The following is a 23,465-nucleotide window of genomic DNA, read 5'->3' as shown; positions in this document are numbered from 1 at the left end:
CTATGGGGGGCACGCCAGAAACATCAGAACTCCTAACGATTAGAGGGAACCCGAGTTTTGAACCTGGACAAACAAACCAGGCCTTTCATAGGTGGGAAGCACAGGGAATCACTAAGGTGGAACATTTGCTTAGTAAAGAGGGAGACATCATCAAATTTGCGGATTTGCAAAATAACAAAGGAAATGCATGGGGGGATTATTTTGCATACTGTGAAGGGGTGGAGCAGATGGAAGTGGAAGGGGAAGGGGAAGGAGTGAGGAGGCTCAAGAGCAAAAGCAGACAGAACAGAACATTGCCTTTACTACTTCCCCAGAGAGAGAGAAGAGAAAGGTTAGTGCCCCCTGGAAAATGGAGGAGAGAAAAAGACTACACTACCCAGCAGCCCCGGCGCAAGCCCTGGTATAGAGATTACCTTCCCCAGCAGGTCACAGGGGAGAACTCTGACAAGGCAAGGGAGGGGCCCCTGGAGGGTAATCAGGTGAACGAGGAACAGCTGAAAAGTGGGTGGGACGAGTAACCCATGGAATGGCAAGAGGCTGAGGAGAGGGAGAGAGAGGAGAACCCAGAGGAGCCGATGGACCTCACAGCCTGGGCTCATTCCTTAGGAAAAAAGCTGAAAAAGCAGGTGAACTCGTGGTATGGCAGCTGGGTTGCAAGGGGAAAGAGAAAGGGTCATGAGGGAGGAGGGTCAGTGTATTGAGAGTGACCCAAGAAAGGGTGGGGGACCTTTTTGTTCTCCCCAAAGCGAGTTCAGGCTGTTATGAACTGGGCGTTAAAGGTGCTGTTTGAAGAGGGATTATTGACTCCCCCTGTGTGAACTGTTCACAGCGGGAGGAAGCTGGTTGTTGGAAAGTGTTTGCTCAAGCCTGAAGAAGTGGTTTATTAGGAACTGTTTATTGGGACTGTTTGCCAAAGCACCAGGAGGAAACCGGGAGCAGTTTCTTTCTTTTTCTTGTGTTTTTTTTTCCTTCACGGATGTTCTTCCCCTTTTCAAAGGGGAGGGGGAGAAGGAGAGCACGGGGCTGTAGACTGCTTAAGGTGGAACAAACTGAGTGCTGGAAACAGTGAAATGGAGTGGGGTTTACCCCTGTTGTGCTAGTGCCTTGAGAGGAGAAACAAAGGGGATTGTGTTTAGGATGCCTGCTTTATTTTTGTGTTGAACTGCTGGACTGTGAATCCCAGAGGGAAAATAAAGAGACTTGCTGATTTTCTTTTGAGTTTGATTTCTGCAAGCCCTGCCTTGTGGACTACAATGGGCTAGGAGGTTGGGACATGAAGCCTGATTTGTATCCGAATTGTCCAAGGCAGAGGCAAGATCCCGCGGACCCCGGAGGGAGGGGCGGATCTTTCACAATATGTGCAAGTCAAACATTACATCTTGAGCATTAACCAAATTACACTATGATTGAAAATTGGCGATCAGATACAAACCTTTTTTCAGGCCCTGGAGGCGGTAGGAGTGACAGTGTCAACTATAAACCGTGCACTGGTGCAAAGGGGCCCCACCAAAGACTTAGGATACATCAAACACAAGTGGGAACAAGACTCGGGGGGGCATTTGGGAAACTGGAATGTCGGAGCCACATTGAGACGCATTCCAAAGCTTACCATAGACGAGAGGCTCAGAGAAAGTGGATATAGAGTGACAATGTGAGCTTATATTTCAGGGCAACAATGGGGACATATGAATCCTACTAGGGATGTAAAATGCGTTAAATGTGACAATGAAGCTCCCACATTATTTCATGCCTTCTGGGCTTGCCCGAGTATTAGTGCATTCTGGAGGCAAATTCAGCGCTTCCTGACTAAAACAGTGCAGGTAACGGTAGGGGGACGTGGGACCATTACGTGCTGGACACACAGTCTGCGTTTAACTCACAGGCGAAAGGACCCAGGCTGTGGTACCGTAAGGTCTGCCTGATGGCTCGTAAGACCATATTACAAAAATGGATATCCCAGGATCCACCTGCATATTGGCATTGGCGGACCCAAATACATGAAATGGCAACCTGGGAAGCCAGAGGCGAGAGGTAGCCCAAAAAGGAAAAAAATTTTCATGCAAATTTGGGGTCAATATATACAAGGGCTGAGCCCATGTGAGCATTTGAAAAACCCACCGGTCGGAGGTTATAAGAATCCACCTTTGGTGAAAAAACATTAACCTCCCCCCAACCGGCAATTCATCTGGTATGGACACGTTTACTGAGGCTATGCTGAACTGGAGCCAGTCAAACGCCCATCCCCTGCTTGTACTGGGGAGCCGCAGTGGCCTTAGGTGCACGCTGTTGATGAGAACGAGCACGCTGGGACTGAGCCTGGACAGGCTGCCGAGAAGGACAAGTCCATAAACCACTACTAAATGGACTTGGGAAAAATCCACAATTCCAGGAATAACATGTATAGAATGTTTGTACGTTTGGAAAGCTTGCCAGGTGCCCTTGGCCTGGATTGGCCGCTGTCAGGGACAGGATGCTGGGCTCGATTGACCCTTGGTATTTTCCCAGTGTGGCATTACTTATGTACTTATGTACAATGAAAAGGGTTTCAACATATCATCAAAGATGACACCTAGATCCCTTTCCTGGTCAGTGACTGCTAATGTGGAACCTTGCATTATGTAGATATAATTTGGGTTCCTTTTTCCCCACATGCATCACTTTGCACTTGCTCACATTAAACGTCATCTGCCAGGAGGACCACGTGATGCACGGCTAGAGTGAGGGTGTCGTTGTGCGGAGCTCCCTCCTCACCTGCAGTTCTTTGAGTTTTATAACGTGACTGGAGAGTCCCTTTCACCCAGGATTTTACCCACGAGAGGGGGAAAGCCAGCGGCTGCTTCTGTGCTGAGCGGAACGTGACCAAGAGCGCTGGATGGTGACAAAATCGGGGAAGAAAGAAGGGAAGCGAACCAGAGCGCCGGAGCAAAAGATGGCAGACGCACGCAGTGGAAGTCCTCCGACAGTGAGCTCCGCATGGGCTGCAGAGGTGGCGGCAGAGGTTTCCACCATGCTAGAAGCGTCTGTATCCTCATTTGGGTTCCAGGGTTCTGTCCTCTCCTGGTTCTCCTCCTATCTCTCCCACCGCACCTTCAGAGTACACTCTCATGGATCTTCCTTCACCCCCATCCCGCTCTCTGTTGGAGTTCCCCAGGGATCTGTCCTTGGACCCCTTCTTTTTTCAATCTACACCTCTTCCCTGGGCTCACTGATCTCATCTCATGGTTTCCAGTATCATCTTTATGCTGATGACACCCAGCTATATCTCTGCACACCAGACATCACCGCGGAGACCCAGGCCAAGGTATCGGCCTGCTTATCCGACATTGCTGCATGGATGTCCAACCGCCACCTGAAACTGAACATGGCCAAGACCGAGCTTATCGTCTTTCCACCAAAACCCACTTCTCCTCTTCCTCCACTCTCTATCTCAGTTGATGGCACCCTCATCCTCCCCGTTTCATCTGCCCGCAACCTCGGAGTCATCTTCGACTCCTCCCTCTCCTTCTCTGTGCATATCCAGCAGATAGCAAAGTCCTGTCGCTTCTTTCTCTTTAACATCAGCAAAATTCACCCTTTCCTCTCTGAGCACACCACCCGTACTCTCGTCCACGCTCTCATTACCTCTCGCCTTGACTACTGCATCCTACTCCTTACTGGCTTCCCACTTAGCCATCTATCCCCCCTTCAATCTGTTCAGAACTGTGCTGCACGTCTTATATTCCGCCTGAACCGATATACTCATATCACCCCTCTTCTCAGGTCACTTCACTGGCTTCCAATCAGATACCGCATACAGTTCAAGCTTCTCCTTCTTACCTACAAATGCACTCAGTCTGCAGCCCCTCATTACCTCTCTACCCTCATTTCCCCTTACGTTCCCGCTGTAACCTCCGCTCACAGGACAAATCCCTCCTCTCAGTACCCTTCTCCACCACCGCCAACTCCAGGCTCCGCTCATTCTGCCTCACCTCACCCTATGCTTGGAATCAACTTCCTGAGCCCTTACGCCGGGCCCCCTCCCTACCCGTCTTCAAATCCTTGCTCAAAGCCCACCTCTTCAATGTTGCTTTCGGCACCTAACCTTTATACCTTTCAGGAAATCTAGACTGCCCCTATTTGACTGACTGTACATTTGTCCCTTAGATTGTAAGCTCCTTTGAGCAGGGACTGTCCTTCTATGTTAAATTGTACAGCGCTGCTTAACCCTAGTAGCACTTTAGAAATGTCAAGTAGTAGTAGTAATAAAATGGCAAAAGATTACGGATCAGCTCCAGGGGATCAACGAAAAGCTGGGTGGAATATAGTTGGAGTTTACCCAGTATAAACAACGCCTGTTGGACGTCGAGGACTTGGTCCAGCAACAGCAGAGTGCGGGCAAGGCTTTGCAACAGAAGGTAGACTGCCTTGAAGCAAAGCTGGAGGATATCGAGACTAGGGCCCGGCGGAGCAATGTGCGGATGGTGGGGTTGCCGGAAACGGTGAAAGAAGGCGATCTGAGATCTTTTTTGGAAACCTGGCTCCCCACAGCTCTTAAATTGCCATCAACTACGGGTCCGCTGCGAGTGGAGCGAGCCCACAGGCTGGGACCCATGCGAAAGGAAGATTTGCGTCCGAGAGTGGTGATATTTAAAGTTCTGAATTTTACACTACTACTACTACTACTATTTAGCATTTCTATAGTGCTACAAGGCGTATGCAGCGCTGCACAAACATAGAAGAAAGATAGTCCCTGCTCAAAGAGCTTACAATCTAATAGACAAAAAATAAAGTAATCAAATCAATTAATGTGTACAGGAAGGAGGAGAGGAGGGTAGGTGGAGGCGAGTGGTTACAAGTGGTTACGAGTCAAAAGCAATGTTAAAGAGGTGGGCTTTCAGTCTAGATTTAAAGGTGGCCAAGGATGGGGCAAGACGTAGGGGCTCAGGAAGTTTATTCCAGGCGTAGGGTGCAGCGAGACAGAAGGCGCGAAGACTGGAGTTGGCAGTAGTGGAGAAGGTAAGTTTCACGTCGGTGGTGGGAAAATAATGGAGTCGCTGCTCAAAGGATAATTAACTTTCTAAAAGCTACAAACACGGTATGGGATTTGTGTTGCAAACCATACAAGGAGAGACTTGCTGACCTGAACATTGAAGGAGAAACAAATGACACACAAATTTACACACAAGCAGGACATATTTCAAGCGCTCAGGAGGGTCGGGCAGCTGAAATATGAAGAATCGGTTGTGCGTTGCTTTCAGGACTTTTCCAGTGCAGTGGCTTCGCAACGCAAAGCATTTCGTGAGGTTTGTCAGCTATTGTTCACCAAGAACGTACGATTTGCTCTGCTGTACCCTGCACGTTTGAAGGTTTGGCATCAAGGATCCCAGCAGTTCTTTACCAAGGCGGAAGAGGTGATGAAGTTTCTGCAAGAGGTTTTGGCTGCTGAGGGGCCAGCATGAAGATCATATTTTTGCTGACAAGTGGAACTGGAGCAGAGGCCGGATGGGCCTGGACTACTATGGTCCTGGTGGGAGGCTGAGGCAGGGTAGTCTAATAAGGACATTTCAGGTATTTTTCTTGGACTATATGATGCCTTAGCTCCTGGCATGAAAAGTCGTTAGATTTGTTTAGTGGGGGAGGTTTTGGATAAAGGATGAGTTATTTGTTCTCTTTAATTCTTATCCTCTACTGAGTTAGATTAGCTGGGATTTGTAAAGGTGAGGTTTGGTGTGATATATATGATGGGGCAGTAGCTTGGTATGTTTGATGGTGAGGCGTGTGGAGGGGGTATGTGTGTGGGTATATACTTTATCTTGAAAGGTGGGGGGGGGGAGCTCGCGTGGTTAGGCTCTAACGGGGCGATGAGGGGTTTGGAAAGGAGCGGGTCGGGGATAAGGGGGGAGGGAGGGAGGGAGGCTGAGATGATGTCTGAAGAAACATTGGGAGAAGTGCGACGGGAGTGGGTGGTTGTTGGGGAGGTGCCCAGGGGCTGGGGGGCATTCTCCCGGATTTTTAAGAAGGGTTAGTCTTATAAGGAAAGTGCACGAGTGTTGGATTTATGAGTTCACTTAAAATCTTCTCGCGGAACGTGGAGGGAGTCACATCGCCCATTAAACGTACTAAGATACTGCAAGTGTTGCAGAGACAGAGGGCTGATGTGGCTTTTCTTCAGGAGACACATTTGTCCTCGGAGGAGCATGCGAAGTTTAAAAGAACTTGGGTGGGGTCTTTGGTGGAGGCCCCAGTGGTTGGGAGGAAAGCAGGGGTAATGATTCTTTTTCGCAAGGGAATCCCACTTCAGCTCAAATCGGTTAGAGCTGACCCCGAAGGGAGGTGGGTGCAAGCGGAGGTGGAGATGGCGGGTTGCCCTTTAGTGCTATGTAATGTATATGCCCCAAATGTCTTTAATGAAAGTTTTTTTCAGGCTTTGATTAGGAGACTGACTCCGTATGCAGGGAGGGAGCTGATCTTAGGAGGAGATTTTAATTTAGTGTTCAACTCCCTTCATGGATCAATCCAGTCCAGGTGCCCGGAGTTCGGGGGGAGGTGGCCGGGCACTCTCGTCGCTGTGTAAGGCTCTGGAACTAATAGATGTGTGGAGGGTGTTGCACTCCTCTGAGAAGGATTTTACTCATCTTTCAAGGGCACATAGCTCTCAGTCTCGCATTGACTATCTGTTTGTTTCCCATTCTTTGTTTTCTCAGGTGCGGAAGGCGGAGATTGGACCGTACGCGGTCTCTGATCATGCCCCGGTTTGGTTGCTTTTGATCAACAAGGTGAGAGGTCCGGGTAGTCGGATGTGGCGATACCCTTTGGAGTTTGTGAGGGATCCGAAAGTTCAAATTTATTTGGCAGACAGATGGGATGATTATGTATACCATAATGGTGCACACGTGGATCAGCCTGCCCTTTTTTGGGAAACAGCAAAGGTTGTGTTAAGAGGGGACATCATCGCCTATTCCACGAAAACGCGGAGGGCGAGAGATAGTGAAATAGTGCATCTAGAAGCATTAGTACAGAGGCTAAGGAGAGTATATGGACGTACCCCGACTCCCGGATGTAGGGGGGCACTGTTGGAGGCACAGAAAGAGTTAAATGAACTGCTACATCAAAGAGCAGTTAAGTCCCAGAACTACTATAAATATCGCTTGTTTCAATATGGTAATAAGGCGGGGCGGTTGTTAGCCAGGATGCTTCACAGAAAAGGGGGGGGGGGGTCAATCGTGTGTTGCAGGTGAAGGCACGGGATGGTCGGATGATGCGTGAAGACGGGGACATTGCAGATACTTTTGGATAGTTTTATAAAGCACTATATGCGCCTGATCCCGATGGGGAGTTGGACAGTGATATGTACCTGGTGTGATAAATAAGAGGCTGTCCTAGCCGGGGCAGGCCACTAGATGGCGATGTTCTCCTAAAAATGTCCAGGATGTCCGGGTGAGCCACTAGAGGGAGCCATTAGGGGCTGGGAGGTGGAGGTCGCTAGGACCGGGGAGAGCCCTGGGAGGTCCACAGGTGTAGGAGGTTATGGGCTGGGTCCTGTGTACCTAATTAACCACTTTATACCCACCTGAGAGGTGAAAGGAAGTGAAGTGAGCTGGCAGCAGGAGAAGAGAGATTCCCCTGGAAGATACTGGCTAAACACTATGGACTTGTGGTGGACTGTGTGCTCAAGGAAGAAAAACAGGCTGGGGTAAGAAGTCCCTAAAGCATTAGTGTTGGACTGTGTAGCCTCAGTACTTAGAGGAACTGTGTGTTCAAAGAAAGGACTGGGTGTCCAAGGAAGGAAGGACTGGGTGTCCAAAGAAGAAGTAGGGCTGTGTGTCCCAGTACTGAGAAGCAGGCTGCAAAGCCTGGGGTTAGAAGTCCCCAAAGTATTGAGGTTAATGCTGAGCCCAGGAATCTGTGTGGGGAGGCTCAGTATGAAGATATGTAAATGTATAAAGTATTTAAGCTAGAAGAACTGTGCCCAGGGGCTGGAATAAAGAATTGCCTGAATATGATGTTGGTAAGACCTGTTTAATTTTGCCTCTGGAGAACCAGGTCACCCTGAGCGTGAAAGGATAACATGCTAATCTGCATACAATTTGCATACTGAGAACCAGCTCATCCTGAGTGAGAAAGGGGCCCAGGAGCTTGAGGTTGGATTGCTCAGGATGCTGAGAAGAGACGGTTTGGAGTCCTGTTCAGAGGCCACAGGCCAGTGAGGCCTGCTGGAGAGTGGGAGCAGAAGCCTCATCTTCACACTGGACAATTTAGATTTACCTCAGATCTCTGCTGAGCAACAGCAACGGCTCAATATACCTTTTACTGAGGGTAACAATGTTAGCCTTGCAACAATGTGCCTCTCATAAGACCCCAGGACCAGATGGTTATCAAGTAGAGTTCTACAAACAGTTTTTTGACAGGGTCAAGACGCCATTAATATCCTTATTTAACTCAATGATGCTAACTCAATCGATTCCAGATACTTTCAAGGAGGCCCAGATTGTAGTGATTCACAAGGCAGGGAAGAAAGTGGAGGAGCCTGAATCTTATAGGCCCATTTCGCTTCTCAATGTTGATGCGCAGCTGTATGCTAAAGTGTTGGCTAACCGGTTAGCTATGGTCCTCCCATCATTGGTTGATGTGTCCCAGGCAGGGTTCGTGAAGGGGCGGACAGCAGTTAAAAATATTAGGTCCATTTTGGCATCTTTGGAGGTTGTGGCCCAGAAACATCTTACTTCACTTTTGGTTAGTTTTGACGCCGAGAAGGCGTTCGACAGGGTGAATTGGTCCTACATGTTTGCTGTGTTAAGACATTATGGTTTTGAGAAGTTCTTCATAGAGGCAATTCAGGTTTTATACTTGGAACCGCAGGCCTACGTGTGGGTAAATGGAGAGCGTTCAGCGTCTTTTCGGATTTATAGAGGGACGAGGCAGGGATGCCCTTTATCCTCCCTTTTGTTTGTTTTATCTCTAGATCCCCTTATTCGTGAAATTCAACTCCATCCTGAGATCAGGGGTGTACCAATAAGGGGATCGGAGTTTCTTCTGTCGGCTTTTGCAGACGACCTGCTGGTTCATTTAACCGAGCCACATACCTCTTTGTCTGATCTTCTGGAACTTTTTCGGGAATTTTGAGACTTTGCGGGGTTCCGGCTCATTTATTCTAAATCTTTTGCATTGTCTTCTGAGGATGGTCTGCGGCAAAGGTGGGGCACAGAGTTCCCTGTTAGCTGGGCAAAGGGATCTTTTAGATATTTGGGTCTGTGTCTGTCCATGAGGGTCTCTGAGTTGTATCAGTTAAACGTCTCTAGATTGTCGAGGGCGACCAGGGAGCGGTTGCGCGCTTGGACGTCTTTGCCCCTGTCACTTAGTGGGCGGATCCAGTTGTTCCGAATGGTGGAATTCCCTAGATGGATATATTTAATGCACATGTTACCACTGTATCTCGGCAAGGGAGACTTGAAAGTACTTAGCGGTGCGATCAGACGTTTTTATTGGGGAGGCAAGAAAGCACAGCTTCCTTTGAATTTGCTGCAGGGGTCATGGGGTGAAGGTGGCCTTGGCCTGCCAGACTTGCGGCGCTATAACTGGGCCTGTCTTTTGCGCTATTTTGGAGACTGGTTTTTGGCGCGTGACAATTATACATCTCGACAATTGGAAAGCCAGTACTATGCACCTTGTCATGTTTACTTTTTGCTGCATGCCCCCAGTAAGTCAATCCCGGCTGCGCTGCGGAACAGTATACTACTGACTCCTATGAGGAATCTTCGGAGAGAATTGATGAGGATGTTTGGGTTAAATAGGTGGGTCTCGGATATCCTACCCATTCGGGGGAATCTGTTGTTCCAGCCGGGTTTGGAGAATGAGGTTTTTCGGACATGGGCGTGGCAGGGTATCACTAGACTGGAACAGGTTCAATGCTAAACCTGGGAGCCCTTGGTGTGGGTTTCAACATGGGGGGTATTTTCGCCTATACTCAGTTGAAGCACTATGTCGATTCCTTAGACAAGGCAGCATTGGGGTCGAGACATTGTCATCTCTTGCGATAGTTCTTTCATTCGGTGATGGGAGAGCGCCTCTCCATTTCCGGTCTACACAAGGCGTTGGGAAAGTATTTGGCCCGTAAGGATAGGGATGTGATTCAACAGAGGTGGTTGGGAGACTTATTGAGGCCACATCTTTCCTTAGACTTTGATGTCTTGATAGCCAGAATACTGAGCCTTACGGGAAATGTAGGGCTCTGAGAATGCCAATTTCGGATTCTACACAGGGCTTATCTTACAAAGGCTCAGATCTTTAAGATGGGAGGGGTGAAGACGCCCTTGTGTGGGAAAGGAGTGGCCTAGTGGTTAAGGTGGTGGACTTTGGTCCTGAGGAACTGAGTTCGATTCCCACTTCAGGCACAGGCAGCTCCTTGTGACTCTGGGCAAGTCACTTAACCCTCCATTGCCCCATGTAAGCCGCATTGAGCCTGCCATGAGTGGGAAAGCGTGGGGTACAAATGTAACAAAAAAAAAATGTGGAAGGGTCCCGGGGTCTTTCTTTCGTTGTTTGTGGGATTGTTACAAGGTGAGATTTTTCTGGAATTCTATTGTTCAGTACTTGGAATCACTTTTGGGATCGAGAGTCATGTGCTCCCCGATGGGGATACTGTTTGACAAATATGAACTTTTGATCTTACAGGGGGGAGCGGCCCGTCAGTTGAATAGGAAAGCTTGTCTGATAGGCAAACGGCTCATAATGAGTCAGTGGGTGGTGGAGTCCCCCCGGGACTTTTGGCACTGGAGGAATAAACTACATGAGTTCATGTTATTTGAAAGGAGGGGAGTGGGAGGCTCCTCGAGGAGGCAGAGTCAGTTTCTGGACATTTGGGGCCATATATCCAAAGCTTGTCTCCTAAAGGGAGACGTTTGATGGTGAATTCACTTTAGGTACACTGTATGGTGTAGGTCATTCCTGTCGCACAATTATTGGGGGGATAGGACGTTTCCTCAGAGGGGGTAGTGGGAGGGGAAATGGGGGGGGGGGGGTGGACAAAACCGGCTAGTAGGTGTCTGTTTTTCTGACTGATGCTTATTATTACAAAAGTGCTGGGTGTTGTCACTTTTGAGACACAGAGAAGGATTGGGGAGGTGGTGGGGGGGGGGGAGAAAAGAAAAAATTTGTAACTCATTTTTGATTAGACAAGTGCTTGGCTGTTGTACAGAAGCAAGTGCAGTTACGTTATTTATCTTTGTGTGAAATGTGAGAAGTTTTCCTTTTTGAATAGTGTTATATAGATGTGTTTACCATGACAATGTTGTAACATAGTGTTAAGGGAGACTACACACGGAGAATGGAAGAACTCTTTGCAAGTCGGGAGGTGACCAGCCATCATCCTGAGCTAGGCTCAGCTGTCCAAGGTAGAGGTGTGGTCTTTCTGAGGGGCTATAAGAACAAAGGCCCCCCCCCCCCCATTATTGATATATGTAGTTGATTTGTGTTTGGCCTCATAGAGAATACTTTTACTTATCATGGTGTGGATTGTTGTCTTCATGTTGGATTGTTAATAAACAGATTTAAACATAAATGTCATCTGGCATTTGAATGCCCAGTCTCCCAGTCTCGTAAGGTCTTTTTGTAATTTTCACAATCCTCAAGCGGTTTATCAACTTTAAATAACTTAGTGTTGTCAGCAAATTTAATTACCTCACTAGTTACTCCCATCTCTAGATCATTTATAAATATGTTAAAAAGCAGCGGTCCCAGCACAGACCCCTGGGGAACCCCACTACCTACCCTTCTCCATTGAGAATACTGACCATTTTACCCTACTCTCGGTTTTCTACCTTTTAACCAGTTTTTAATCCACAATAGAACACTACCTCCTATCCCATGACTCTCCAATTTCCTCTGGAGTCTTTCATGAGGTACTTTGTCAAACATCTTCTGAAAATCCAGATACACAATATCAACCGGCTCACCTTTATCCACATGTTTGTTCACCCCTTCAAAGAAATGTAATAGATTGGTGAAGCAAGATTTCTCTTCATTTTGTCTCATTAATCCATGCTTTTGAATATGCTCTGTAATTTGTTCTTTATAATAGTCTCTACCATTTTGCCCGGCACTGATGTCAGGCTCATCGGTCTATAATTTCCTGATCACCTCTGGAACCTTTTTTAAAAATCGGTGTTACATTGGCCACCCTCCAATCTTCTGGTACAATGCTTGATTTTAAAGATAAATTACATATTACTAAAATTGTTCTTCAAGTTCATTTTTCAATTATATCAGTACTCTAGGATGAATACCATCCAGTCCAGGCAATTTGCTACTCTTCAATTTGTCAAATTGCGCCATTACATCTTCCAGGTTTATAGAAATTTCATTTGGTTTCTCTGACTCATCAGCTTTAAATACCATTACTGACATCAGTATCTCTCCCAAATCTTCCTTGAAAACCAAAGCAAAGACTTCATTTAATCTCTTTGCTATGGCTATGTCTTCCCTGAGTGCACCTTTTACCCCTTGGTCATCTAACGGTCCAACTGATTCTTTTGCTAGCTTCTTACTTTTAAAAGCCCCTCTCCCAAGCCTCCTCCCAACTTAATCCCCTCCTTCCTTCCCCTCAGCTTGCCCCCTTGTTCCTGCCCCTTGCAGCTTCCCTACATCACCACAAGCTGCCGCAAGAGGTCATGGCAGCCATTTTCTTAGGGAAACCGCAAGGGGCAGGAATTAAGGGTTTTTTTATCCTGCCCCCAATGATGCCATGGACTGCCACGGACATCAGATAGACCTGGGGGTGGGGGAAGGGCTTTTGAGCTGTTCTAAAGTCACCTACTTAGCTATGTGGGTGCTGACACTAAGATGATACTAAGATCTGTAACAGAGTGGACACCCGGGAGGGAGTGGAAAACATGAAAAAGGATCTGAGGAAGCTAGAAGAATGGTCTAAGGTTTGGCAATTAAAATTCAATGCGAAGAAATGCAAAGTGATGCACTTAGGGAATAGAAATCCTCGGGAGATGTATGTGTTAGGCGGGGAGAATCTGATAGGTACGGACGGGGAGAGGGATCTTGGGGTGATAGTATCTGAGGATCTGAAGGTGACGAAACAGTGTGACAAGGCGGTGGCCGTAGCTAGAAGGTTGTTAGGCTGTATAGAGAGAGGTGTGACCAGCAGAAGAAAGGAGGTGTTGATGCCCCTGTATAAGTCGTTGGTGAGGCCCCACCTAGAGTATTGTGTTCAGTTTTGGAGGCCGTACCTTGCGAAGAATGTAAAAAGAATTGAAGCGGTGCAAAGAAAAGCTACGAGAATGGTAAGGGATTTGCGTTACAAGACGTATGAGGAGAGACTTGATGACCTGAACATGTATACTCTGGAAGAAAGGAGAAACAGGGGTGATATGATACAGACGTTCAAATATTTGAAAAGTATTAATCCGCAAACGAACCTTTTCCGGAGGTGCGAAGGCGGTAGAACGAGAGGACATGAAATGAGATTGAAGGGGGGCAGACTCAAGAAAAATGTCAGGAAGTATTTTTTCACGGAGAGAGTAGTGGATGCTTGGAATGCCCTCCCGCGGGAGGTGGTGGAAATGAAAACGATAACAGAATTCAAACACGCGTGGGATAAACATAAAGGAATCCTGTTCAGAAGGAATGGATCCTAAGGAGCTTAGCCGAGATTGGGTGGCAGAGCCGGTGGCGGGAGGCGGGGATAGTGCTGGGCAGACTTATACGGTCTGTGACCTGAAGAGGACAGGTACAAATCAAAGTAGGGTATACCCAAAAAGTAGCACATATGAGTTTATCTTGTTGGGCAGACTGGATGGACCATGCAGGTCTTTTTCTGCCGTCATTTACTATGTTACTATGACACTGGATATTGCCAGCACCCACATAACTGCTGGCTCCTCCCCAACACCACCCCCGACCTACCCATTTTTTTATGGTTGGTCAGAGGCAATATTGAGCAGCACTGCCTCTCCTGTCCACTTAAATCGCTTTGAATATCAGGCCCATTGATTTTATTGTTTCTTCCCCCGTCTCATCTGATTTCATTTTAGACAAACAGATTTCCTGTGTCTGACACAGAAGGCATATAGCAAATCTTGAATTAAATAACAGACGATGAAATGGAAAATGAGGAAAACAGAGGTAAAGACACATTGGGGGTTGATATTAAAAGTGATTTAAGTGGCTCCTAGCTGGATACATCGCTTTTTTGAGGCTAACCACTCATTTTGTAGAGGAGTAGCCTAATGCTTAGTGCAGTGGCCTGAGACCCAGATGAACCAGGTTCACTTCCTACTGAAGCTTGTTGTGACTCTGGGCAAGTCACTTAACCTTCTATTGCCCCAGGTTCAAAATAAGTACCTGCACGTAATACGTAAACCACTTTGATTGTAATCACAAAAAGGCAGTATATCAAATCCCATCCCCTTTCCAGCAGCAGTTAACTGGCTAGTGACACTGAACATGTCCAGTTAGCACTTAACTAGGTACTTGTGACCTGGATTGGCCACTGTTGGAAACCTTCGGTCTGTCCCAGTATGGCAACACTTATGTATTTATGAACATAAACCCAGCTATTTTGGGGAAATTAGAGGGGCGAAGCCAGCACTTGGCCAATGAAGTAGCAATGTTCAACACCTAAGAAGCCATGGTAACTGCTTAAATAGGACACCATAAATGTCAGTCCTACCTTTATGTGGTTCAACATAGCCACTTAAATATTTGAAAGGTATTAATCCGCAAACAAATCTTTTCCGGAGATGGGAAGGCGGTAGAACGAGAGGACATGAAATGAAGTTGAAGGGGGGCAGCCTTAGGAAAGATGTCAGGAAGTATTTTTTCACAGAGAGTGTGGTGGATGCTTGGAATGCCCTCCCGCGGGAGGTGGTGGAGATGAAAACGGTAACGGAATTCAAACATGCGTGGGATATGCATAAAGGAATCCTGTGCAGAAGGAATGGATCCTCAGAAGCTTAGCCGAAATTGGGTGGCGGAGCAGGTGGGGGGAAGAGGGGTTGGTGGTTAGGAGGCGAGGATAGTGGAGGGCAGACTTATACGGTCTGTGCCGGAGCCGGTGATGGGAGGCGGGACTGGTGGTTGGGAGGCGGGAAGTACTGCTGGGCAGACTTGTACGGTCTGTGCCCTGAATAAGGCAGGTACAAATCAAGGTAAGGTATACACATATGTTTGTCTTGTTGGGCAGACTGGATGGACCGTGCAGGTCTTTTTCTGCCGTCATCTACTATGTTACTATGTAAATGCTGAATATCGAACGTAAGTGGCTATGGTTTAGCCAGCTCTGTAAACCCGGAACTTCAATGTCAGAGCCGGACGTGGCCTGTTGCAGACATATTGCCGGCGGCGGTCAGGAAAACGCTGAACATTGACCCCATTATACTTTAAATGTGATTGTTAACTGTTTTGAATGATTAATCAGGTAATGCATTACATGAAAGCTTTTTAAATAAAATATAAGCCTTTCCAACACAGAGATGGTGACACAAATGTAAACATTCGCACTTTTAAAGCTACTCACCTGTGAGTATACAATTTATAAGTGGTGTGGAACATCTTAAATGATGTGATAAAATCCAAGGGACTCTGCTCAAGTGTTTCCTAAAATGTATCAAAAATCAGAAAGGAAAATGAAAATGTGCCCATAATTTCTCTTAGACAATTAGAAATGTTTGTAGCTTGTAATACTTTTTATTGGACATTTGTAAGAATGCAAATATGTTGTAGGAAAGGAACTTTCAACACCACGATTTCCTTTTCCAGACATGTTTCTTAGGGAGGTATCAGAAATAAGCATGGATCAACAAAGGCAAAGTGGTGCCGACAGTGGGGTGTTAGAAACCTTCTATCAAAACTGTGATTGGAAGATTGGCCCTCCTCTTCCTTCTGCTTGTTCAGCAATACTATACACTTAGCTGCCATGCCATGAAGAAAATCTGGGTTTGAATACTGGAGGGCTGATGCAGAAAGTTACTGCGAGCCACAGGGCGTATGCACATACGACTGGTCGCACAATGCAGAAAGTTAGAGTGAACCAGAGCATGCTGTTACCACAGGAGTATGCACAAATGACTGGCCGCACAATGCAGAAAGCTACAATGAGGTGGAACAAAAGCTAGCAGACCAGAGGTATGGTCAGATAAAAATCTTTAATGAGGTATAAACCTAGAAAAACGCCCGACACTGGCCATGTTTCACCCACAAAAGGGATGCATCAGGGGCTAAAGAGCAACAAATACATATCAATGTATATAATAACATAAAAACACAATAAAAACAAATATTGAATACTCACTTAAAACATCATAGTGATATAAATAATAAAATCAAAATATTCAAATAACTCAATATAGCATGCCTAGGACCCCAATTACTAAGCTGACCTATAGGCGTGCTAACCTTTTAGTGTGCGCTTAAAATTAGTGCACGCTAACGCTAAAGACACTAACGAATATATGGGTGTCTTAGCATTAGCGCAAGCTAAAAAGTTAACACACCTACAGCGCGGCTTAGTCAACAGGGCCCACAGTGACTAAAGTATAAAAATCATTATTCAGCGACAAAAGATCATATACATCTTAATTGACAGCGACAGGATAAAAACAGTATCAAGAAAAAACAGGAGTGCTGTACAGGTAGTGGATAAGTAGTGGAGGAGTGGCCTAGTGGTTAGGGTGGTGGACTTTGGTCCTGGGGAACTGAGGAACTGAGTTCGATTCCCACTTTAGGCACAGTCAGCTCCTTGTGACTTTGGGCAAGTCACTTAACCCTCCATTGCCCCATGTAAGCCGCATTGAGCCTGCCATGAGTGGGAAAGCGCGGGGTACAAATGTAACTAAAAAAACAAAAAAATGACTAGAAAACCAGCCAGTGATAAAGCATGGTTAGGGAAACAATAGAACAAGACATCTTACTTATGTGGGCATCCAAATGGCAGATAAAATTTAATGTAGACAAATGCAAAGTGATGCACATTGGGAAGAATAATCTGAACCACAGTTACCTGATGCTAGGGTCTATCTTGGAGTCAACACCCAAAAAAAAGATCTAGGTGTCTTGGTAGACAATATGCTGAGGGCAACCTTCGAAAGCTAATCAAGAAATGTATTAAGTTATGTCCAATAAAAAAGGTATCATCTTATTTTCTTTTCCATGTTTTATTTTGTTTGATTTCTATTGATAGACAATATGCTGAAATCTTCTGCCCAGTGTGCGGATGAATAAGACAAAGAATACTATAATACTCTATATCACTCCATGGTGCGACCTCACCTTGAGTATTGCGTTACGTATATCAAAAAAGGTTCAAAGAAGAGCAACCTAAATAATAAAGGAGATAGAATTCCTTCTTATATGAGGAAAAGCTAAAGCAGTTAGGACTCATCAGGTTGAAAAACAGATGGCCAAGGGGGAGTATGATTGAGGTCTACAAAATCCTGAGTGGTGTAGAACTAGTAGAAGTGAATCAATTTTGTACTGTACTCTTTCAAAAAATGCAAAGACTAGGGGACACTCAAAGTTACATGGAAATACTTTTCAAACAAATCGGAGGAAATATTTATTTATTTTTATTTTATTTGTTGTATTTGTATCCCACATTTTCCCACCTTTTTGCAGGCTCAATGTGGCTTACATATTACCGTTAACGGCGTTAGCCGATTCCGGTCTGAACAAATACATGGTGTGAATGAATACAAGGTGATATTGTGATAGATAAGGTACCTGGTAGGTACAATTGGGGGGAATTTAGGGAGGGATAGATGGGGGAGGAGTCAGGTAATGTCCATTATGTTCTTTGGTTACATCGTGTCGCAGGTGTCCATGTATTCTTATGTTGAGTCGGTGGGGTATGCTCTTTTGAAAAGGTCTGTTTTAGTGCTTTCCGGAATTTAAGATGGTCTGGCATAGGTTTTACTATTTTTGGCAGTGTGTTCCATAATTGTGCACTTAAGTAGGAAAAGCTGGATGCATAAGTGGATTTGTATTTGAGTCCTTTGTTGCTTGGGTAGTGGAGGTTTAGGTATGATCGTGCAGATTTTGTGGTGTTTCTAGTTGGCAGGTCAATAAGGTCTGTCATGTATCTAGGTGCCTCACCGTAAATAATTTTATGAACAGTCGTGCAGATTTTGAAGGTGATACGTTCTTTGATTGGTAGCCAATGCAGTTTTTCTTGGAGTGGTTTGGAGCTGTCAAAACATGTTTTTCCAAATATAAGCCTGGCTGCTGTGTTTTGGGTGGTGGTCTGAAGTTTTTTTATGATTTGATCTTTGCATCCCGCATAGATTCCATTACAGTAGTCTGCGTGGCTTAGTCCCATTGATTGTATCAGGTTACAAAATATTTCCCTCGGGGAAAAATGGTTTCACGCGTTTGAGTTTTCACATTGAGAAAAACATTTTCTTTATGGTGGATTTCGCTTGGGTCTCTAGTGAGAGGTTACGGTCGATTGTTACTCCGAAAATTTTCAGGCTGTCTGAGATAGGGAGGGTGTATCCAGGGGTGTTAATGTTTGTGGGTTTGTATGTATTGTATTGGGATGAGATGATGAGGCAGTGTGTTTTTTCTGTATTGAGTTTTAGTTGGAATGCATTTGCCCATGAGTTCATGATGTTTAAGCTGAGCTTGATTTTGTTGGTGATTTCTGCCAAATCATGTTTGTAGGGGATATATAATGTAACGTCATCAGTGTAGATATGGGTTAAGGCCTTGGGTGGATAAGGTCTTGGCTAGTGGTGTCATCATGAGGTTGAAAAGGATCGGTGATAGCGGTGATCCTTGCGGTACTCCGCAGTTTGGTTTCCATGGTGATGATATGTTTGTTTTTTATTTCACTTGATAAGTTCTTGTGGTTAGAAAACCCTTGATCCAGTTGAGAATGTTGCCACCGATTCCAAAGTATTCTAGAAGTCTTAGCAGTATGTTATGGTTAACCATGTCAAACGCACTTGACATGTCAAATTGGAGGAGGAGAATGCTGTTGCCTATTGTTATTTCCTGTTTGAATTTGGTTAGGAGAGTAAGTAGTACTGTTTTGGTACTGTGTAGGGGTCAAAATCCTGATTGTGACTCATGTAGTATAGTGAATTTGTTTATGTAATCATTGAGTTGTTTGGTCACCAGTACTTCCATTAGTTTGACTACTATAGGGATGGATGCTACTGGGTGGTAGTTGGTAAAGTCGTTTGTTTTTTTCTTGGTGTCCTTTGGTATTGGGGTGAGCAGGATGTTGCCTTTTTCTTTAGGGTAGATACCTTGCTGAACATGAAGTTTAAGTGGGATGTGAGATCTGTTATGAAGCGGTGGGGGGCAGATTGTATTAGGTAACTGGGGCAGGTGTCCAGTTGACAGTGGATGTTGGAGTATTTTTTAATTGCCTGGGTAACTGTATCGGTGCTGAGGGGGGCGAAATTTAACCATATTTGGGCAGCAGGGTATTTGCCAGGGGTTGGGTCTAGACCATTAATGAAGTTTTCTATGTCCATGTTGTTCTTAGGAAGGGTTTTGCGTAGATTTACGATTTTTTTCGTTGAAATATTTAGCAAGGTTGTCTGCAGATGGGATGTCAGTGTTGGTTGTGGTGACTGGCATTGTGTCCAGTAGTTTGTTCACGAGATGGTATAGTTTCTTTGTGTTTTTGTAGTCCGGTCCAATTTTAGTTTTGTAATACGTCCTTTTGGTCTGCCTTATTGCATATTTGTATTTCCTTTGTAATTGTTTCCATGCATTGAGTGTGTGTTCATTTTTTTATTTTTTTCCCACATGTGTTCCAGTTTCCTAGATTGTGTTTTTAGTTTTTTCAATTCTTCAATCAACCACGGTATCGAGTTGTGTCTAAGTGAAGTTCGTGTTTGTAAGGGTGTTATTTCGTCTAGTATGTCTCTGCATCTTTGTCCCAATCTGAGAGGTAATATATGGATTCCGTTTGTGCTGTCCAGTCGTTGTTGTATATCTGTTGCCAGAAAGTAACCGGGTCTATTTGGCCTCTCATGGTGTGGGTTGTGTGGTCTCGTGTGTGGGGAGAGCCCCTTTTCTGCCATTTTATGGATAGGTTTAATTTGTAATGGTCGGTCCATGGTGTTTCTGTCCATCTAGTTTGTGTTATGGTTAAGTTCTGATCAGTGGACAGTTTGTGTGAGAAGAGGTCGAGTGTGTGACCCTTCGCGTGGGTTGTTTGCATGTGTGGCCATGTAAGATCGCATAGGTGAAGGAAGTCCTTGCATTCTCATGCGTTGGTAGAGTTTGGGTCTTCAAGGTGAAGGTTAATGTCTCCTAAAACTAGTGTGTTGGAGTTGGATACACATATGTTTGAAACAAAGTCCATGAAGTCCGCCTGGCTTTCGTTCCATTTGCATGGTGGTCTATAGAATAGTACGCAATTTAGGTGGTCGAGCAGGGTTTTATGGTGGATTCTAATTGAAGCTATTTCGAGGTGGGTTGTTATAGATTCTGCAATGGTTTCAATCGCAAAGCGAGATCGGCATATAAGCGCTATGCCCCCTCCTCTTTTTTCTTTTCTGGTCCAGTGGATGATTTTATATCCTGGAGGACATAGGTTTAAGATGATAGGGTCCTTCTGATCATGGATCCATGTTTCAGTGATGAAGAGTAGATCGAGTTTCGCTGACGTGATCTAGTCTGTTATTATTTTTGTTTTGTTTACTATGGATCTGGCGTTGACGTAGCCTATTTGAATGTTTTGGTATTGGTCTTCTGCATTCGGTGTTATGTTGACTTTTGTTAGTTGTTTCTTGGTTTGTGTGGATTTTTTATGACCTTTCTTTTCATTTTGTAGCGGGTGTACGCTTGCTGGTTCTCTTCCTTTGTTTTGGTTATTGTCGGTTTGGTGCGATGTGGTGTGTCTGGTCAGTATATACTTATGCTCTGGAACTCATTGTTGGAGGATGTGGTAACAACAGTTACTGTATCTGGTTTTAAAAAAGGTTTGCACAAATTCCTGGAGGAAAGTCCATAGTCTCCATGGTCTGCTATTGAGACAGACATGGGGAAGCCGCTGCTTGCCCTTGGATTGGTAGTATAGAATGTTGCAACAATTTGGGTTTCTGCCAGGTACTTGTGACCTGGATTGGTCACTGTTGGAAACAGGATAGATGGACCATTGGTCTGACCCAGTATGGCTCTTCTTAGGTTCTTATGTGTTGGCTACAGATAGGTGCTTGAGTTCAAATGTAAACTCTTACCACTGATTTCCAGAGTTTTAAAAGAGAACACTTCAACTTAAATAACAAATCAGGAAAGTATGTGGAGCATAGATCATGGAATTCTTTCCAACCACATTATGTATGTGCATGCGGGTGTATGTATGTTTGTATGTCAGGTAGCTTAGGGGGCTTGAAGCAGTATGAAGGTGGTGGGGCAGCTGCTGGTAGGGATAGTTTAGGGGGCAGTTATGGGAGAAGGGATAACTTGGGAGGTTGGGACAGGTGCAGGGGTAGTTTAGAGGGGGTTGAGGGAGGTACAGCGGAATGGTCCAGGGCCAGCCATGCTATTACAGTGGCAGCATTTAGGGGCTGTAATGCTGCAAAAGAGCAGCATCTCTTCTTTTCTTCCTTACAGCCATCCTATCCACCATCACCTCCTGCTTCCCTTCCCCTGCTGCTGCTATGCTATGCATGTGCACATCAGTGCATGAATAACTCAAGGTGCTCATCTTCTTATAGCTCTTGCCAATCCTGTCAGACTGTAGAAGTGCTGGTGCAAGTTTCCTCCCCCCCCCTGTCCCCACTGATGACGATGGATTGGGATGGTTCTCAGATCAACAGTTTCCTCTGTAGTAAGTCTACACATGTGCAAAAATAAGAGTGCTCTTGTTTTCATTGCTACACTACACAAGCTGACTCAATCCCACACAATAAATATTTCAAGTGCTCCCTACTACCATCCAATCATGTTTCAGGTAATCCTCAGCCCTCCTTGTAACTGGACCTTGGGAGACTGGGCGGCTAAATGGCAGATGACGTTTAATGTGAGCAAGTGCAAAGTGATGCATGTGGGAAAAGGAACCTGAATTATAGCTACGTCATGCAAGGGTCCACGTTAGGAGTCACGGACCAAGAAAGGGATCTAGGTGTCGTTGTTGATGATACGTTGAAACCTTCTGCTCAGTGTACTGCTGCGGCTAAGAAAGCAAATAGAATATTAGGTATTATTAGGAAAGGAATGGAAAACAAAAATGAAGATGTTATAATGCCTTTGTATTGCTCCATGGTGCGACCGCACTTCGAATATTGTGTTCAATTCAGGTCGCCGTATCTCAAAAAAGATATAGTGGAATTAGAAAAGGTGCAGAGAAGGGCGATGAAAATGATAAAGGGGATGCGACAACTTCCCTATGAGGAAAGGCTAAAGCGGCTAGGGCTCTTCAGCTTGGAGAAAAGGCGGCTGAGGGGAGATATGATAGAGGTCTATAAAATAATGAGTGGAGTGGAACAGGTAGGTGTGAAGTGTCTGTTCACGCTTTCCAAAAATACTAGGACTAGGGGGAATGCGATGAAGCTACAATGTAGTAAATTTAAAACGAATCAGAGAAACTTTTCTTCACTCAACGTGTAATTAAACTCTGGAATTCATTGCCAGAGAATGTGGTAAAAAGGTTTGGACAGCTTCCTAAAGGAAAAGTCCATAGACCGTTATTAAATGGACTTGGGGAAAATCCACTATTTCTGGGATAAGCAGTATAAAATGTTTAGTATTTTTGGGGATCTTGCCAGGTATTTGTGATCTGGATTGGCCACTGTTGGAAACAGGATGCTGGGCTTGATGGACCTTTGGTCTTTCCCAGTATGGCAATACTTATGTACTTATGAAGCCTAGCGCGATAACAAAAATTAATAAAATAAAGGGAAGCAAAGTTAAACTATGACACAGGAGACCTTGGCAGTGACTTGTTTCATGCTAGGAGAACTGCCTGAGAATCACTAGTATCATCATCGGTCTCAACGTGCCACAGAATCTTATTTCTTAAAATAGAAAAAAACTTTAATAAGTACTCTCTAGTAGAAAAATCCTTAAAAATATTTCTTAAAATGAACTTATCTTAGTCAACTTAGCAAGTGTTTCACTGTTTTGGACCCACGCCAACATGACATGTTTCACTATGCTGCATCAGGGCTTGGTCCTAAACTGATGCAGGTAACAACTTTCAATGTCTAGAGTAAATTTACCATGCCTGGTTGAGCCCCTGCCATATCAAAGTTCACCTCCCGAGACAAAAAAAATTAGCATTTTCATGATCCTAGCCCGCTTGATGTCACACCTGAAAACTGAAGGGCTGGAGGCTGAGGAACCACCGCATGATGTGTGCATTGAACTCCTTGTGACAAGCCATCCACTTGAGGGGGTTAGTGATCTGTGATGCATAAGAATTGCCCACTTGACAGCTAGCGTTTACTTTTCAATCACTGCATGGCTTTGCTCCCTAGTAAAGAGCTTCTAGCTGATGTAGGCCACAAGATGTTCTTCACTGC

At 45.3% G+C, this 23,465-nt stretch overlaps 1 protein-coding gene across 5 annotated transcripts in view; it reads right to left on the bottom strand.

The window, feature by feature from the left end:
• The window catches only part of ENTPD5 (ectonucleoside triphosphate diphosphohydrolase 5 (inactive)), a 223,831-nt gene that overhangs the window by 106,412 nt on the left and 93,954 nt on the right, over positions 1-23,465 (bottom strand). For all 5 annotated transcript variants that reach the window (XM_030213808.1, XM_030213810.1, XM_030213807.1 and 2 more), the window contains one exon: positions 15,503-15,582. In XM_030213808.1, coding sequence (XP_030069668.1) covers positions 15,503-15,582 — 80 coding nt within the window. The remainder of the gene's footprint in view (positions 1-15,502; positions 15,583-23,465) is intronic.

Source organism: Microcaecilia unicolor, chromosome 9 (assembly GCF_901765095.1).
Source record: "Microcaecilia unicolor chromosome 9, aMicUni1.1, whole genome shotgun sequence".
Lineage (NCBI taxonomy): Eukaryota > Metazoa > Chordata > Amphibia > Gymnophiona > Siphonopidae > Microcaecilia > Microcaecilia unicolor.
The sequence above is the reverse complement of the archived record's forward strand: the minus strand, read 5'-3'. Positions and strand labels throughout refer to the sequence as shown.